General features: G+C 44.6%; 1 protein-coding gene across 4 annotated transcripts in view; it reads right to left on the bottom strand.

Moving 5' to 3' along the window:
* LRP6 (LDL receptor related protein 6) overlaps positions 1-19,138 on the bottom strand; it is a 107,159-nt gene that overhangs the window by 57,163 nt on the left and 30,858 nt on the right. For 2 of the 4 annotated variants that reach the window (XM_081861346.1, XM_081861344.1), the window contains exons 3-4: positions 16,798-16,995; positions 5-201 (exon numbers count right to left, since the gene is read on the bottom strand). The exons of 1 other annotated variant lie outside the window; for it this stretch is intronic. In XM_081861346.1, coding sequence (XP_081717472.1) covers positions 5-201; positions 16,798-16,995 — 395 coding nt within the window. The remainder of the gene's footprint in view (positions 1-4; positions 202-16,797; positions 16,996-19,138) is intronic. One more of the 4 variants, XM_081861345.1, reaches the window with a different exon arrangement.

The raw sequence follows: 19,138 nt of genomic DNA, 5'->3' as shown, positions 1-19,138 counted from the left end.
TCACCACTGGGCTGTCGTTGTTGGTTGAACACATGAATATCCATGGGAGAAAATATATTGGAATGTATTTCACGCAGGTTCTCCCCAGTGTATTTGTTGCAAGCCAGGACAGAACGTGTGGTCCAGTCAGTCCAATACAGTGTATCCTCAAATAATGTCAGAGCAAAAGGATGTGGAAGAGACCCTTTAATGACAGCTTGCCTGGTGGAAAACAAATGGAAAACGTATGTTCAATCTACTAGCAAAGTCCTTAGATCTAGGAAAGAAGCTCCAATTGGACTCTTATCAACCATCCTTTTTCTTAGGTCTGAACTGCTAAATTGCCTAAATTTATTTTAAAAATTAGGACAACCTTATCTTCCCTTAATCGGCTAAGAGAACCTGAATAGGTTTATTTTAAATCTTAACTGAGGATTTTATAGTTTTAGGGTTGCACACTGTTTGAAGTAACTCATAGAGCAACTCATGATTTGCTAAGAACGTCATGAAACGTGTCAATATTTCAGCATTAAAAAGCAGTTTGTAACCAAAACAACCCAGGAAGCTAATACAGTACACTTTCAATGTTTTACACATTTACAGAATATATACAGTAAAACTTCCTTACAGAAATCATCCAGGATTAGTCTTCCTCCACCCAGTATTGCACCTCTTCTCAAATACACTTTCTCTTTCTGTCAACTTCAACAATGCAGACTCCAACCTTTGCTGTCCCTCTCTCTAATACTACTTTATATATGCCACAGGGTTACATATATTCTTACACTTGCAATTCACTGCACATAGGATTGCAGTCTTGACATTTGAATTAATATTTTATACATCAGTATACAAAATGCACTGAAAGAAAAAAGAGGTTGCACTAACTATGGACTGCAAAGAGGTGCATTTTAAAAAAGAAAAACGTGATAAAACATTCAGAACATGAGAATTTTAGGAGATGCATTTTGATATCTAATATTCCAACAGAGATTCTAGCCAGACAGAATAATATTTAATCCAGTTAATTCTCACCATCACCACCACTAGAATAGGGTCAACGATGAGCTCTATCCTGTGCATAGGCATGCACAGCACATTTCAACTGGGGGAATTTTCCATTTATTTATTTCAGGAAGGAAGGAAGGAAGGTGGGGGAAATGACAAGGCAAATGAGGACAAGAAAGAGGTAAAGAGTCAAAAAGCTTGCAAAACAACCACAACAAGAGTGGTCAAGAAGACAAAATAATATATTTTTCATGCACAGAAAAAGACCCATGGCTGACGAGAGGGAGGGCAGATGGCTCCTCCTCCTCCTTGCTTGCGCACCGCAAAAGCAGCCCCTCACTCCCACTGAGCTCTCTCCACAAATGATGGTGAGTTGCTTGGGCAGCTGAGGGAGCCAGGTTGCTGTGTGCTCTCTCCCTCCTTGCCATGATTCCTGGTTTTTTTTAAAAAAAAAAAAACAACAACATTAGGCTGTGCCCAGGCACACCCTGCGCACATGACCATGCTCCTGTGTTTGGTCAGATACAACATGAGGCATGAGTCTTCCTCTACTTGGGCTCTAGCTATTTCCCACCTTATTTCATTGCTCCCAGCACAGATGTATAACAAGGAGCCATAGAAAATTCTATTCAGAAGGAGAGGGCATTTGGATAAAAGTAATCTACCAAATAAATAGCAGCAACAACAACAACAAAAATTTTACTGGGCGCCACTACTGAGAATGCCCTCTGTCTGATTCCCTGTAACTTCACTTCTTGCAGTGAGGGTACCGCCAGAAGGCCCTTGGACCTGGACCTCAATGTCCAGGCTGAACGATGGGGGTGGAGATAATCCTTCAGGTATACTGGGCCAAGGCCGTTTAGGGCTTGAAAGGTCAGCACCAACACTTTGAATTGTGCTCAAAAACATACTGGGAGCCAATGTAGGTCTTTCAGGACAAGTGTTAAATGGTCCCAGCGGCTGCTCCCAGTCACCAGTCTAACTACTGCATTCTGGATTAGTTGTAGTTTCCGGGTCACCTTCAAAGGCAGCCCCATGTAGAGTTCCATTGCAGAAGTCCAAGTGGGAGATAAGCAGGGCATGTACCACTCTGATGAGACAGTACACAAGCAGGAAGGGTCTTAGCCGGTATATCAGATGGAGCTGGTAAACCTGAGTTTCCATGAACAGCTGTGAGTCCAAAATGACTCCCAGGCTGAGCACCTTGTCCTTTAGTGGCACAGTTACCCCATTCAGGACCTGTGAGTCCCGCACACCTGCCCACCCCCTGTAGCCCCAAAACAGTACTTCTGTCTTGTTGGGATTCAACCTAAATCCGTTAGCTGCCATCCACATAGAGAGGAAAACAATAATTAAAAAACAATTAAACATTGATAGAATAAAACTCCCTACCTACCTACCTACCTACCTACCTATCATTTTTTAAAAACATACAGATAATTTCAATAAAAACAGCATCAACCCTTTCATTCAAAGCAATCAGTTCCCAAAAGCCTGTTGGATCAAGAAAGTCTTCACTTGACGGCAGGCGGCAGCAAGGAGGGAACCAGTCCATCTTCTCCAGGGAGCAGCCCCTGAGAAAGCCCTCTCTCTCATGCACCCCTCCCTCACCCTGTGAGGGTGGCAGGAATGAGAGAAGCTTCATCTTTTCCTCCCTAAACCTTTTAAAGGTGATCAGCACAAGAATTCCCTGGCTTCCTTTGGAAGGAAGGGCAAGGTCCAAATTAATTAAATATATAATCCTATTTGGCAGGCTTCATTCACTTAAGAAGGGCTACTATGTCTGCAAATGTCAACCAATTCTATCAAGAGTAAAAAAACAGATTATAGCCTTTAAAAAAAAGGTCCCCATAATAATAAATGGGTTAGTCACAATTCTGTCTTTTGGGGGGTTGGGATTTAGACCTGATCTGAACTAGACAGCCCTTACTATACCTTCGATTAAATTGGACAATTTTTCAACATGTTGAACCGGGATCCAAACTGACTCTTGTGGTTGGTGCACAAGAGTGTGTGTGTGTGCGCACGCACATGCTAGCTCTATTTAAGAAGTAGTAATGAGATTAGCATCAGCTCCTGTGGTTCCTCAATATCTTTTCTAAATCTCAATAATACAACGAGGGCTTTCAACAGCACTTTATACTTACTTATACCACCCAATGGCATGCTTTCGTATTTTATAACCTGATGTCCCCACCACATATGCAAATCACTAGTATTACCAACACTGCATTCTCCAACAGGGCAGCCTTTAATCTGAAAACTTCAAATTCACCAATAACTATCATGCTATAAAAGCACACAGGTTTGTTCCTAAACACTAATCACAATTGCCTGAGTGCAACTATGTGGAAAAGGAGGGAAGAGCTTGCAAGGCACCCAAATGGACTTCAGCTGTGCTTTTTTATGATTTAAGGAAGAGATGTTGATTTCTGAACAAACATGATCGTATCCCTTCATGAGAACCACGTACAGCACACTCAGCTCCTTGAAGGAAGCTTGAATTGGAGCTCTTTGCAAACCCAGTTTTGTTTTTACCACCCTGAATTATTGTGTGTCAGCAATACCCACTTTGCTCTAACTCTAAGTCATTGATGAACAAGTTTAAAATCACTGGCCCAAAATAGAATGTGTGGATCCTCCTTTTACATCCCTCCATTGTGAGGATGTTTGTGATCCATAACATAACTCATTCTCTTATGCCATGGCTGATCACATTACTCAGCAGCATTTATTGAATGACTTTTTCAGAGAGGTAGACATGCTTTTGCAGAAGACATGCCAATTCTTCTTTAGCAACACATGCTCTCCTATATACCTGATTATATTTAATAGTGATTTCCACAGAACAGACATTAAGCAAGCAGGACTAGTTTCCTGAATTCATCACAGAGCCCTTTCAAAAATAATATTGGATGGGCTACGACAGCCAATTTCAGCAACTAAGTTACATGCTTTTGTTAGAAGATCAGCAATTTCACCTTTGAGATCTTAGAACTTTTGGCTGGGTATCATCCAGAGCTAGCAACTTGTTCATTTTTTTAGTTGCCCATAAGGCCACATAATAGCGTCACCACTATATTTGTGTTCAAAAACGGATTTCAGGACAACATGCAAAGAAAATTTAAAAATTTAAAATTTATGAATCTACTTAGCCAACAATGCAATAAAACTAAGAGGAATAGAACCATTCCACTATATTCCTCAGCTTTTCAGACTCCCTTCCTGAAAAACTTAGTTCAGGCACAGGTTTCTGCCCTACATCTTCCACAAAGAGGACATAAACAAACAAATAATTCAGCTTTTCCTTATAATGCTTCAGCATTCCTTTAACTCCCTTGTCTCCTGTCCAGCTGCTTCCCTAGCTAATTTCCTGTTTCTGGTATAATTAATTTTTTATTTCCAATTATACATTCATCAAATGTATAATTCTCCATTTCTTAATTTCATTTTTGTCTGCAAAATTCTTTTGCTGAATATTGTGGTTCTTTTTGTTCTCCTTATTTGAGCAATAGTTCTTGTTTCTGAAGGAACTTTTTTGCCCTCAATAGTTTCCTCTGCTCTGTTCTCCTGGAAACCTCTGAAGTAAGGGGCAACCAGAGAAAGGCCTCTGGACGGGTTTGTGGGAAAAGTGAAACTTCAGGTAACTATGTCACGGCCCTGCCCAGAGAGAGGCTTGGTGGAATTTAAGAAAAGAAGCAAAGGGCAAAGACATGGAGACTTTTTGGAAGCTGGTTGCCAAAGGCTGGCCCAACCTTACAACCAGAGTCGAGTATCGTATCCCTGCAAGGACTTGGGAATCCCATTTTAATAGTATATATGTGTCAGGGAACTGCCATTGGAGAGACAGGTGGTGGACAGGCTACAGGAGAATAGGAGAGAATCTGCAGTAGAAGAGGGAACCAGCAGGGGGAGTGCAGGAGTCACAGCGGAGGGGAGGCTCTGGGATGCTTCCAGTGAGAGTAGTGGAGAGGTAACGGGACCCCCGTTGGGAACGCCCACCCTTCGCCGGAAACTGTCACGCAGAGAGTCTCGAAAGCGCATGTCTGTCAAAGAGCTTTTATGTTGGCGTAAATTCCGTAGACGCCCACTGTCAGATGCTACCAGCGACTGACGGAGTCATGCTTTGGGGGCTCCGTTAGTGCATGGGTTTGGATGACCAGCCAAACCCCAGAGGGATCAAGCTTTTACGCACAAGCAGCTCACTATCCCATCACAGCAATCTGACAGTCTTTGAAAGCAGCTTGTGCAAGCAGAAGGCATCATGAGCGAACCATCCGGAACCGGAGGAGCAGGAGCGGGAGCTGGCGCAGATCCAAGCCTGGAACAAAGGTACAGGGCGTTGGAGGTCCAGCTGGCACTGCAAACGGCGAGGCTCGAGGAGAGGAGGGCTCAAGATGCAGATAAGGGGAAGACCACCCCACTTGCCAGACGGGTGCCTGGACTGGTGCAGAAATTTGGGGGGGATCCCCGGAACTATCAAGCCTTTAGGACAGAGATGCAATATGCTCTCAATCTACTGTTTGATGACTTCCCCGACGAGAACTCTAGAGTGGCGTACGTGATTGGCCATCTAGAGGGAGGGGCGAGGGACTGGGTTCGGCCCCTGATGGCAGCCAATAATGAAATCTTAAAGGACACAATGAAGTTTTTCCGCGCCATGGACTTGATGTTTTCCAGCGAGATCGAGCAGGGAGTGGTGCGCAGGCAGTTAATGGCGTGTAAACAGGGGAGCCGATCTGTACGTGAGTACTGGACTGAGTTCACCATGCTGATTCATAGACTTGGGTGGGACCTTGCTAGTGAACCTATTCAAATGCTGTTTGAAGAAGGTCTCTCTCCGGCAGTGAAAGATGAACTTTCCCGGGCGCCTAGGGCGGAGTCTATGGATCAGCTGACTAAATCAGCGCTGTCCATTGGGGCACGCCAGGAAGCTAGAGCTATGGAAAAGCGGGAAGGAAAGGGGGAACGTTGGAAGGACTTCCGCATTCCAGAGATTCCGGAGCAGCCTTTCCCGCCAGCAGAGCCGATGGAACTTGGAACAGCGCGCACGCGCGCAGTTTCAAACACCAGTGAAGGGCGGAAGAAGGAGGGAAAGAGCGGCAAGAGATGCTATCTCTGCCAACAGCCAGGTCACTTTGCCAGAGTCTGTCCGCAAAGGAAGGAATGGCAAGGGATGGCGGGAACTGTTGGGGGGAAGGAGGAAGAAGAAATCACGGAGCCAGTAAAAGCCAACGCCTGGTTGCCAACATCAGGGCACAGCAGCCAGGCCAGGGAGTAATGAATGTGCCCACGCCGGAACCTCCAAGACCAGCGCTTGTGATAGAGGTGTTGCTGGAACTGGCAAACGGACACCCACTGAAGATAAAGGCGCTATTGGATTCAGGTAGCTCATGTAATTTCATGAGCAAAGAGTTTGCAGCTGCACACCAAATACAGACTATCCCATTGAGTAAGCCTTTGCAGGTTACCACGATTGATGGGAGGGAGCTGTTGGGAGGAGAAGTGAGCCAACAGACTGTACCAATGATAATGAGGGTGGCACGACACACCGAACTGATAGCGTTTAACGTAGCCACCTTGGGAGGAGCTCCTATTATCTTGGGTATGAGCTGGCTGGCGCTACACGATCCGCTAGTAGGCTGGCATCAGAGAGTGGTTTCCTTTGGATCAGCACATTGCCTAGAACACTGCAAGGAGGGAGAGGCTCAGGCAGGCACCAGGGGCACTCTAGCAGGGATGGAAGTGATGGACAAAGGGAGGGTGCCACCACAATACGCTGACTTGCTTGACGTATTCAGCGAAAAAGAAGCAGATAAACTGCCCCCGCACAGACCCTTTGATTGTCAAATTACCTTACTCCCAGGAGCACAATTGCCAGTGGGCAAGCTGTATGCAATGTCAGACAGTGAGATGCAGGAGTTAAGGGAGTTCATTGACAAGAATCTCAAGCGAGGTTTCATCAGAGAGTCACGAGCGGTGGGGGGCAGCCCAGTGTTCTTTGTGGACAAAAAAAACACGGGCAAGCCCAGGCTTGTATGTGATTTCAGGGCCCTAAATGCAGTGTCAGAACCAGTGACTTTCCCTATGCCCAGAATTGATGACATTCTAACACGGGTGAGAAAAGGGAAAATTTTTACCAAGCTGGACCTTAGGGGGGCATATAACTTGATACGTGTGAGAAAGGGGGATGAGTGGAAGACCACTATGTTCACCCCCTTGGGGGCCTTTGAGTACACCGTTATGCCTTTCGGATTACAAGGGGGCTCCGCCTGTTTTCAATCATTCATGAATCACGTCCTGGGGCCACTGCTCTACAAGAACTGCGTAGCGTTCTTAGATGACGTTCTGGTGTACTCAGACAATGAGGAGCAGCATGTGCGAGATGTAAGAGAGGTACTGAGCAAGCTGCGAGAAAACCGGCTGTGGGTGAAACTGGAGAAGTGTCAGTTTCATACCAAGGAGGTGGAATTCCTGGGGTACCGGTTGTCTGACAAGGGATTGGCCATGGATCCCAGCAAGGTTCAAGCGGTACTGGAATGGAAAACACCAAAGACCAAGAAGGACGTGCAAAGGTTCCTGGGCTTCAGAAACTTCTATAGGAAGTTCATCAAAAACTTTGCCCATTTAACAGCGCCCATCACGGATTGTCTTAGTAGCAAAAAGAAATTTGTTTGGACGGGAGAAGCGCAACAAGCGTTCGAACGCTTAAAGCAGGCGTTTGCGTCGGAAGAGCAACTCTTGCACGTGGATCTACAACAACCAATGAGAGTGGAGACTGACGCGTCAGACCGAGCGGTGGGGGCCGTTCTTCTCCAGCCGGGAAAAGATACGTCTGAATGGAGACCGTGTGCATTCTTCTCGCGGAAGTTGAACAAATCAGAGAGGAACTACACAGTGTACGACCGAGAACTGCTCGCCATTCATGAAGCATTCCGGAAATGGCGGCACTTGCTGATTGGGGCGCAGCACAAGGTTCAAGTCCGAACTGACCACAAAAATCTGGAATACTGGAGAACAGCCCGAGTGCTGAACCAGAGACAAGTGAGATGGGCCCAGGAGTTCTCCAAATTCCACTTTGAGATTCGTTATGTGCCCGGCTCCGAGAACGTGAGGGCGGACGCTCTTTCCAGGAAACCTGAGTACTTAGAGGGGGAGGGAGCGCCTGAGGCAAGGCATGTAATCCCTGAAGACCGCTGGGTGTGTGGGGCGGCATTGGTGGGGCAGAGGGAACTGATAGAGGGTACGGAGAACGATGAATACGCCCAAGAGAAACTCAGAGAGCTCCGGAGGACAGAGGAGAACACAGGGGGGTTCGAAGAAAAGAACGGGGCGTTGTATTACAAAGGGGCACTGTACATACCCGACGGGGAACTGAGGGGCAGAGTACTCAAGCAGTTGCATGACAGCCCCACAGCGGGACATTTTGGACAGCACAAAACCATGTGGTTGGTTACCAGGGAGTTTTGGTGGCCCAAGGTGAGGGAGGACGTACGGGAATATGTCAGGGGTTGCGACAGGTGCCAGCGAGCGAAAGGAGAGAGGGTGGCGCCAGCGGGGCTATTACAACCCTTACCCACGCCCGAAAGGCCATGGGAGGCAGTATCCATAGATTTTATGACGGACCTGCCAAAATCCAAAGGCAAAACAGCTGTCATGGTGGTGGTAGATCAATTAACCAAGATGTGTCATTTTATAGCTTGTTCACATGCAGTCACAGCGGAGGAAACCGCCAAGTTGTTTGTAAAACATATTTTCAAGTTGCATGGCGCCCCCTTGAGGGTGGTCAGCGACAGAGGGAAACAATTTACTTCCAGGTTCTGGAGGAAACTTATGAGCTTACTGCACGTAGAACTCAATTTCTCAACTGCCCGGCACCCAGAAACCAATGGGCAAGCGGAAAGGGCAAATGGGGTTTTACAACAATACCTGAGGTGTTATGTAAAAGACAGAGAAAATGATTGGGTGGATAAGTTACCTCTAGCAGAATTTGCCTACAACAACGCGGAGAACGTGTCCACAGGGATGAGTCCCTTCCTGGCAAATTATGGGTGTCACCCACGGGCATTCCCAGGAGAGGGAGGGGAGAGGTGGAGCGTGCCGGCGGCGGAATATTTTTTTGAAGAGATGGAGGCGATCCACCGTCAGCTTCAACTTAACTTAGAGAAAGCCAAGGAAGAATATAAGAAGCAAGCAGACAGAAATAGGAGGGAAGGTGAAACTATAAGGGTGGGGGACCGGGTGTGGTTGTCCACCCAAGGGCTACCGTTCAAGGGCGGGAGTAAGAAATTGAGGCCCAAAAGATTGGGACCCTTTGAGGTCATACAGCAGGTCAACCCAGTGGCATTCAAACTCAGGCTGCCCAGTCACATGAAATTACACCCAGTATTTCACAGGTCATTACTGTCGCCGTACCGAGGGACGCGAGTGGGGGGAGCGTGAGAGAGAGGCCACCCAAACGCCCGTGATAGAAGAGAGAGAGCGCGACATGAACGTGGCAGGAATCATTGATTCCAGGTGGAAGGGGAATCAGGTGGAATATCTGGTAGAATGGGAGGGGGAAGCAGAGTCGGAAAACACTTGGGTACCAGCAGAGGTAGTCAATGACGAGGTTTTAATAGAAACATTTCATCAGCGTTTCCCAAGAAAACCGCAACCCGTGGCTCGATTTAGAAGGGAACACTTTGGGACCACCGATGAGGAAGGAGAGTTTGAAGGGTTCCCAGAGTCAGGGGTGGGTGAAGAAGCCGACTCCGACGAAGAAGAGGAAGACGGGGAGAGAGACGGTATGCCGTGGCTGGAAGTGTTAGAATCCTCGGACGACGAGGAGAGTTCCTTCAGGGGCTTTCCGCCCTCACCGCCAGTGGGAGAGGAGGCGGGAGGGGGTGAAGGGGGCCCTGGGGGGGAGGTGGATGTCAGGGAACTGCCATCGGAGAGACAGGTGGTGGACAGGCTACAGGAGAATAGGAGAGAATCTGCAGTAGAAGAGGGAACCAGCAGGGGGAGTGCAGGAGTCACAGCGGAGGGGAGGCTCTGGGATGCTTCCAGTGAGAGTAGTGGAGAGGTAACGGGACCCCCGTTGGGAACGCCCACCCTTCGCCGGAAACTGTCACGCAGAGAGTCTCGAAAGCGCATGTCTGTCAAAGAGCTTTTATGTTGGCGTAAATTCCGTAGACGCCCACTGTCAGATGCTACCAGCGACTGACGGAGTCATGCTTTGGGGGCTCCGTTAGTGCATGGGTTTGGATGACCAGCCAAACCCCAGAGGGATCAAGCTTTTACGCACAAGCAGCTCACTATCCCATCACAATATGCTACTGGGCAAACAGGGCAAGAGGTAGCACAGAATAAAAGGGTAAATACATGTAACCTTCCAAACTGGCCCCCAGTAACCATCTTGGAAATTAAGAGTCTTATCTCTATGCGCAAAAGAGGCAAGGCCCCCAAAAACGATGGTATTCCACCTGAAGTATTTAAATCCAGCTTCAACTGGTGGATGCCCGTGTTGGTAGCTTTATTCACAAGCATTGATCTTTCAGCATGTATCCCTGAGGACTGGGGCCTAGTGTTAATCTTTCCAATATATAAAAAGGGAAAAGAACAAAACCTGCAAACTACAGACCCATTAGTCTACCCAACATTATTAGGAAACTGTACGTCAGCTATCTATTGGGAAAACGACAGGCTGTCTTGAACAAGAAAAAATTCCAAATGACGAGCAGGCAGGCTCCAGGAAGGATCAATCCACAGTGGGCTTGTCCTACAGCACTTGGTTGAGAAATACACAGCCCCAGTTGGAGGTGCGCTTTATGCTGCCTTCAATGATTTTAAATCTACTTTTGACCTTATACCAAGACAGAAGCTGTGGGACAAGATGGAAGAAACGAATATAGACTGTCATTTACTGACTTTGATACCCTCGTTTGCGGCTGAGATGTAACAGCAAAGGTCATCTAGCCTGCTCCAGCCCTTCTCTCAATGGGGTAAAACAGGGATGCGCCCTTGCCCCTACTCTCTTTATTTTTTATATAAATTCTTTGGTAGGAAGCTTACAAGTGCAACACACTCAATATCCTAGTCTGTCAAACAAAGCCCTGCAAATTATATTATATGCATACGATGTAGTACTCTTGTCTCTCACAAAAGTGGACCTGAGGTGATTGTTGAGAGCCTTGGGGAGTTATTGCAAAAAGGAATCATTACAAATTAACTATGATAAAACTAAGATTATTATGTTCTCTAGGAAAAGGATGAAAGACAGATGGCAAATGAACAGCCATAAAACAGAGCAGGTAACTTCCTAGAGGTATCTAGGAATGACAGAGCTCTCAACAGGTACATAGAAGTTACAACTGAAAAATGCTGTTGCAAATATACAAAGAAGCTTAAAGGCACTTCTCTCTTTCTTCTTAAAAGTGGAGGACAATTCACCCCCTTCTGCTATTCAAGTTTTTACAGCAAAGATTCTAGCTCAGCTGCTATATGGAGCATGCAAAACCATATTTTTTGTCTACCTTAAATAGAGCATTAAGTTGGTAATAGTTTACCAGGCAGTACATACTCTTTAATTTCTTCTATTATTTTTCATTTTTGATCCCATCCCCCCACAAGATCCAACAGATCTCTGTATGTACCCCACTGTTTCTCCATATTAATCTTTTTCCTAGCTATTGCTTCTGTCAGGGATAACCACAGTGGTGTCTTTCTTTCCAGTAGGTTTTTTGTTTGCCCAGACTCTAATCAGACTCTGATCAAATAATAATAATAATAATAATAATAATAATAATAATAATAATAATAATTTTTATTTATACCCCACCCTCCCCAGCCAAGGCCGGGCTCAGAGCGGCTTACAAGCAATAATAAAAACAAGTTGAATGATTACAACTTAAAAACAACATTAAAATACAACATTAAAATATTAAAATGTAGCCTCATCGCAGGAGGAGAAGGAAAAGAAAAAAGAAAGAGAGGGAGGGAGGGAATAAAATTGGCTCCAAGCCAAAGGCCAGGCGGAACAACTCTGTCTTACAGGCCCTGCGAAAAGAAATCAGATCCTGCAGGGCCCTGGTCTCATGAGGCAGAGCGTTCCATCAGGCCATTCCACCAGACCAGAGTTGAAAAGGCCCTGGCTCTGGTTGAAGCTAATCTCACTTCCTTAGGGCCTGGGACCACTAGGGTGTTGTTATTTATGGACCTTGAGGCTCTCCGTGGGGCAGACCGGGAGAGGCTGTCTCGTAGGTACGAGGTTCCTAGGCCATGAAGGGCTTTAAAGGTCAAAATCAGATCCTTAAATCTGACCCTGTACTCCACCGGGAGCCAGTGCAGCTTGAAAAGCACTGGGTGAATATGCTCCCATGGCAGAGACCCCGTGAGGAGCCTCGCTGCAGCATTCTGCACCCGCTGGAGTTTCTGGGACAACTTCAAGGGCAGCCCCGCGTAGAGCGAATTACAGTAGTCAAGCCTGCAGCTGACCGTCGCATGGATCACTGTGGCCAGGTCGGGGCGGGAAAGGTAAGGGACCAACTGCTTGATGCAGCGAAGGTGGAAAAATGTCACCTTGGCTGTTGCTGTAACCTGCACCTCCATGGAAAGGGAGGCGTCAAGGATTACACCCAAACTCTTAACAAAAGGCAATGGCACTAATTGGGCCCCCGCAAGAAAAGGGATTTGGTCCCTCATCTCCATGCCATCCCGACCCAGCCAGAGGACCTCTGTCTTCGAAGGATTTAGTTTCAATCGGCTCCCACGAAACCATCCAGCCACAGCTTCCAAGCATCTGATCACTGTGTCCGGGGCCGAGTCAGTGTGGCCATCCATCAGCAGATAGAGCTGAGTGTCATCAGCATATTGGTGACAGCCCAGCCCAAAGCTCCCGATAATCTGGGCAAGGGGGCGCATAAAGATATTAAAAAACATCGGGGAGAGAATTGTTGGAGAATAGTTGGAGAAGCTCTTGTAAATTTGGGCTTTGCCATACCAAATACACCTGTGCTGTCCATATTTAACAACATGCCCTCCCGAATCTAGCAGTTGGGTGTTCTTCAGTAAGTTCCATTCCTTAATCCAGCACAAACACGATGCCTCAAAGTATAATCATATGCTTTATTCTGGGTTTCTTCCCCAGCCAGATAAATTTGGATCGTTCTTTTTGCATCGTGCATCAATAAGTATTGGTACTGTTTGAAACAGAAACAGTATTTTTGGGAGAACGTTCATTTCTATAGTAGAGATTTCCCTCCCAAAAGGACAATTGCATTGTACCCCGTATTTTCAGATCTTTCTTGATTTCTTTCCATTTCTTCACATAGTATCATTAAAAATATTATGGTTGTTAGCCGTTATTCATATTCCCAGATACTTCACTTTTTTCTCTATTTTCAGTCCACTGATTATTTCTAAATTATTTTTTGACTGTCCATCCATTTTTTTAACTAAAATTTTAGTTTCATCTTTATTTAGTTTAAAGCCTGCTAATTTCCCAAACTCCAGTGCCTCTGGGGTACTTTCCAGAGGTTGTTCTAATGTCAGGACCATGTCGTCTGTGAAAGCTTTTGACTTAAATCCTAACACAGGGATACAATAAAGCAAAAGTGAAAATTTCACAAAGAATTAGAAATATTGAACTACGAACCCATTTAGCTCAAGCTGATCTATATCCTATGCTTTGGACAAACAGAATGGTCCCGGCACTTCCAAATTATTTGACAAATTTGAACATCCCCAAATTTAGAAAGGCATTAAGCAAGCTAAATTCAATGTCTTGCCATCTGCACTATTGGAAGACAGATACAGAAAGATTCCTCATGGTGAGAGGGTCTTGCCCATGTAAGAGGGGTCAAAGTGAAGCAGTGGGCCGTGTTCCATTCCACTGTAGATTTTATACAGATCCCAGAGCCTCTCTCATAAGCCCACTTGTACAAAAAGTACCAGGGAAAATGGAGGAATATTATTTAAATTAGCTCTTGTCTGACTGGAATCCATATGTCACTAGAAATGCAGCCAGATTTTGTGCAATAGCCATAAGTCAAAGAATGTAATGCAAAAGATTACACAGCTGCACAGTCATAAACCATTACAGCTTATAGTTAATTTTTCTTATTCTTTAAATTCTTAAATGGAGTTCTTATTTCCTTAGATATACATTTTAAGTCTATTTAATTAGTATATTGATTGTTAAATTCCACTTTGGTTGTTTTTATCGTTTTTGTAAAGAACTATACAGAAATTCCGGTTTCAGTATGGCCGTAATAATAAACATTCATGTCACAGCCCTGGGTCTTAAGTCATGGTTTAAACAGGAACTGCTTCTCCCTACCACACAGATCCGTAGCATTTGGTTTTAATTTTAAAATGAATACCTAGGACAAAGTCCTAGGTATTTTCCTTTGCACCCCCAATTTGAACTCTGAATTCAAATTCAAAGATTCTTATTGCTACCCACCCGGCAACCTAAGATCACAGGGCAGGTTACACCAAAAAACCAACCAACCAACGAAAAAACCTGGACAAATAACAACATTCAATCTTTTTCCTTTGCAGCTGTAACTTAAATGTGCTACAGTGGTACCTCGGGTTAAGAACTTAATTCATTCTGGAGGTCTGCTCTTAACCTGAAACTGTTCTTAACCTGAAGCACCACTTTAGCTAATGGGGCCTCATGCTGCTGCCGCGCCACCGCTGCACGATTTCTGTTCTCATCCTGAAGCAAAGTTCTTAACCCGAGGTAATATTTCTGGGTTAGCGGAATCTGTAACCTGAAGCGTATGTAACCTGAAGTGTATAACCCAAGGTACCACTGTACTTTATGAATTAGACACCTTTTTCAGTCTTCATGCAGGGTTACATAAAAAGTAGTCAAATTTTAAAAGCATCAAAGTTTTGCAGTAAAGGAAGAACTGGGAGCACACTTAGGTGTGAGTGTTACCAGTTTTTGCTTTTTGACCATGGCTCAGATTTTCCTGTAACTGAACTCATGATGTTAGAAAAAGTGGCCATGGTTTGCCCAAAATGGTCTGGTGGGTCAACTTCCAAGGTCTGGTGGGCCTAATTAGGTTCCTGGACCAGAGAGTCCCCTTCACCACCATATATAGGAAAACAGCACTTATCCTTAAAGGTTGGCAGTGAATTTTGAGTACTAAGTCAGTATCATACCACTATTAAAAGTTCTCAAAAACCTCAATCTTAAGCACACTAAGCTGATTCACACCTTCTCAGCCTTAAGCTACTGCCTAGAGAGGTCCCCAAGAACACCATTTTTTGATATATGTGATGGACAGCACCATTCATTTACAAACCTACAGTCTTTCAAACATTATTTTCAACACAGGCTCAGTTCACACAAAAGCAAACTACAGCATTGCAAGAACAAGCAAGCATGTGGGTACCTAGAGCAAAAGAGTGGCCACTATGCTCCTGCCCAGTTGTTGCTGCAACACTACCCACAGCTAAGATATGGTTTACTTTAGCATGCCATGTAAACCTAGGTTTATGGTTTGTATTGTTTCCAACATATAAAGGTATGCCCTTGGTTTACCATTGTTGGTTTACTGGGAGCAAGATAAACCATGACCCCAAGTTTGCACATAATGCTAAGCCAAGTCATAGCTTAGCTCTGCATTGTGTGGTAGCAGCAAGACTGGGGAAGTAAAGTGGCAATATAGCTGCATGTTTGCTCATTCTCACTAAGCCATGTTCATCTTAGTGTTATGTGCAAATGAGGCCACACTAATCTTCCAGAGCTCGAATATCTGGGTTGCAAAATAACTTACAATTCAAAAAGAAAAATCAGCTGTCAAGAACAAACTGAACATTGCCAGTTATGCAAACTATTATTATTTCATAACTCCAAGAAAAACCACCCTTCGTTTGCAATTTGTAATGCAGAAGGCTATCATTTTATATTCTGACAGTCTCAGCTTAGATGAGTCTTTAAAGGGCACAACTAATGTAGTAGATTTCAGAACTCTGCTATGGATAAATTTACAGATACTTGCCAGTTGCCAGTGCATATTTTAATTTAATGAGGAAAGTGGGGCTGCTTCTTTCATTCACACTGGAAGCACTGGTTGCGGGGGGGCGGGGCGGGCAGCAGTAAGTTCTTAATATTTTACAAGTAGCTCCAAAGTGCAGTGTAATGTTAGAGGTCAGATTTTAGTTTCGGCTGGCTACCTAAGCAGGCCAAAATGTGTGGGCCTCCCTTGTGTTTCCTGAACAAAAGTTTTATCTCTCGCCTCCAATAATAATACATGGCAATCATCTTTTGAAACTGAAGAATTTTCAAAGGTTGGTTGTGGTATGAGATAGAGATCCGTCAATTCAAAAGGAAGTTCTACTGAGCTTGCCCAAGCTATTGGACCCCACCTAAAGTACACTTCGGGCACCCCAGCAAACCAATTTAGTCAGAGCACTGCCTACACTATTTTTTCTGTGCATTTCATCAACAGGCACATATTTTCCAAGCAGGGGATTAAAATACAGTACTTTTAAAAGGCACCATCGCTATAGCACTGTAGGGGAGACTCTGAAGAACTACATTTTATGAAGATTAATATAGGCTCATTTTTGAATAAAGCAAGTTAAGAAGTTTCCCTTTGGGATTCTCAGCAAATTGCAGTCTGATCTCTCTCTGCATTATGATCTCTCTCTACATTATGCTTCTAAACTCAAACATCTGAAATTTAACAAACTATAAACATGGTATTCAAGGGCTTCAGTTGGTTCATATACTTGTACCACTGTTGTATTTATTTAGAATACAATCTCACAAAGTTTTTTTTTTCTTTTTTTAAAGCAAAACACAACTCTTACCTATTTGTTCCATCCAGATTTGATTTGTGAATGAAGTTCAGTTTAGCATCTGCCCAATAGAGCTTCTGTTCTTCATAATCCAAGGTCAATCCATTTGGCCAATAAATATCTGCGTTGATTATAACTGAGCGGCTTGAGCCATCCATCCCAGCACGTTCTATCTTTGGCACTTCTCCCCAGTCTGTCCAGTACATGAACCTATTGTTTTTTAAAGGGAAATCAGATATTATGCACATTTTCCCCATACCCTTCAAGACCTTCTTCCAATCAACGGGAGGAACAAATAATAATCAATACTCGGATTATGTCAATTCTGTTTCACCCTGAGCTATATTATAGACATTTTAATTAAGCTTTTATACCACTTTTCTGCCGAACAGTACTCAAACCAACTTTGCACAGTGGCAGATAATATATGGTCACATGAAAAATAAAACTGTGGAAAAATTATTAGGTAGTAATAGACTGAAAATAATGGCAACATTAAACATTAGAACATAAAAATCAACACATTTTCAGAACCACTGTCAAGTGAATGGGCCTTTCAGGTGCAACTGGGACGGCAAGGTTATAATATGGACAACACTGCTGAAAGTCTCTATCATCTTTTCATCCACTAATACCACCGAACTTGGGTGGCCCTATGCAGCTCTGGCCCACCCATAAGGTAGGGTGAGGCAGCTGCCTCAAGCGACAGAACCACAAGATGCAGCGCCCTTGCGGATGTCCCGCCCACCCCGCCGTTGCCAGCTTCCACTGAAATCTTCCGAGATCTTGTGCACTCCACAAGATTGTGCAGAATCTTGCCAGAACCCACCATCCTGGTCTCCACTTCATGGGCACTCCCACACCATCCAGGCTTTGGCAGCAGGCAGCAGAATGACAAGGCAGGCAGCAGAATGACAGCAGAATGACAAGGAGGCAAAATAGGATGCGCCAAACATGGTCCTATGAATATGAAAGTAAGGTAGTGGTTTCTGCATACTTGCTACCTGCTAGGTATTCAGAAGTATAGTTATAAATTTTAAGAAAGAAACAGGCAACTATGCTCTTGGTCTTAGTGGCTGGAGTGCTGAGAGCAAACAAATATCTTAGCAACAACATTTTCCTGTATATTTCCGTGACTAAAAAGGGTGAGACTCGGAGGTTTGCTTTTTTCTTTTTAAAATAAAAGCTGAAGGTTCCTGAAAAACTTTTTGCCACAGCCCCTCCCATGATTGGAATTAAGATTAGAAAATTGATTCTACAGTTTGTTAAAATTCACTATGTCTTCCAACATCAGGAACACTAAGAAAGTGCTTTTTCATATACCTCAGTGGGGCCTTTTCAGGCTTCATATGCCAGACATAAACAGCACAAAGTCTTCTCCACACTTAGGCTATTAGAGACATGTACAGCATCACACGGTGCAAATCATTCTAGCTTGAACAATATCCTAGACAGCCGTGCAAAACAACAATGAGTCATCACAGTATGTTCTACCTTCTATTTATTAATATTCCGCCTTTTCTTAATGAGAAAATGGCAGTCTCTTGGAAATACAGCTAATCTCTTCAGGCATTATATTCTATATATTTTAAAGATACACTTTAAAATGCAATCAATGTGGGATACACACAGCAAATGAATTTGCATTTATTTGTATCATACATATACATTTCTCAAAGTGCATTGAGTTCCTTCCACTCCCCATTAAGTGGGAAGCTCTGGAAAGGTTCTGGAACAATGAAGGAATATAACAGGTAGCAAAATAAATGATGTGGCTTTTATGTAAGGAAAGAGCAAGGGATCCTGTGCATTGACAGCTATCACTAAGCAGCCATCAATTTTTCAATATTAAATGCACATGGCATCCAAATTGAAAACACGTGTACAGTGGTACCTCTAGTTGCGTCCCGCTCGTTATGGACTTTCAGCTTACGAACGCGGCAAACCCAGAAGTGTTTACTTCCGTGTTCGCCACACGCACATGTGCAGAAGTGATCTGTGCGCTTCATGCATGCGCAAAAGTGCTCGATCGCACCACGCACATGCGCGGAAGAGGCGCTCTAGTTGTGGACTTTTTGGAGTGCGAACGGCACCCTGAAACGGATTAATTCCGCAACTAGAGGTACCACTGTACAATGCAAGCAATTATCACATGTAGCCAATGCTCTTCATGTAAGTCAGGGTTGTCCAACTGGTCAACTGCGATAGACTGGTCGATCCTCGGGAGGTTTGGGTTTGCGTGGGAAAAAGAGGATCCAGCCCCGCCCTCCATTCGCGCATGATTGCTAGAACGGAAGACAGAGTTTTCCCTGTGAGGCTGCTTGTTTCCTCTGATCGATCTTTCGGTGAGTGA

This window comes from Podarcis erhardii (genome assembly GCF_964252035.2).
Source record: "Podarcis erhardii genome assembly, chromosome: 5".
In the NCBI taxonomy this organism is placed as follows: domain Eukaryota; kingdom Metazoa; phylum Chordata; class Lepidosauria; order Squamata; family Lacertidae; genus Podarcis; species Podarcis erhardii.
Note: the sequence above shows the minus strand (reverse complement) of the source record. Positions and strands in the feature narration are given on the sequence as shown.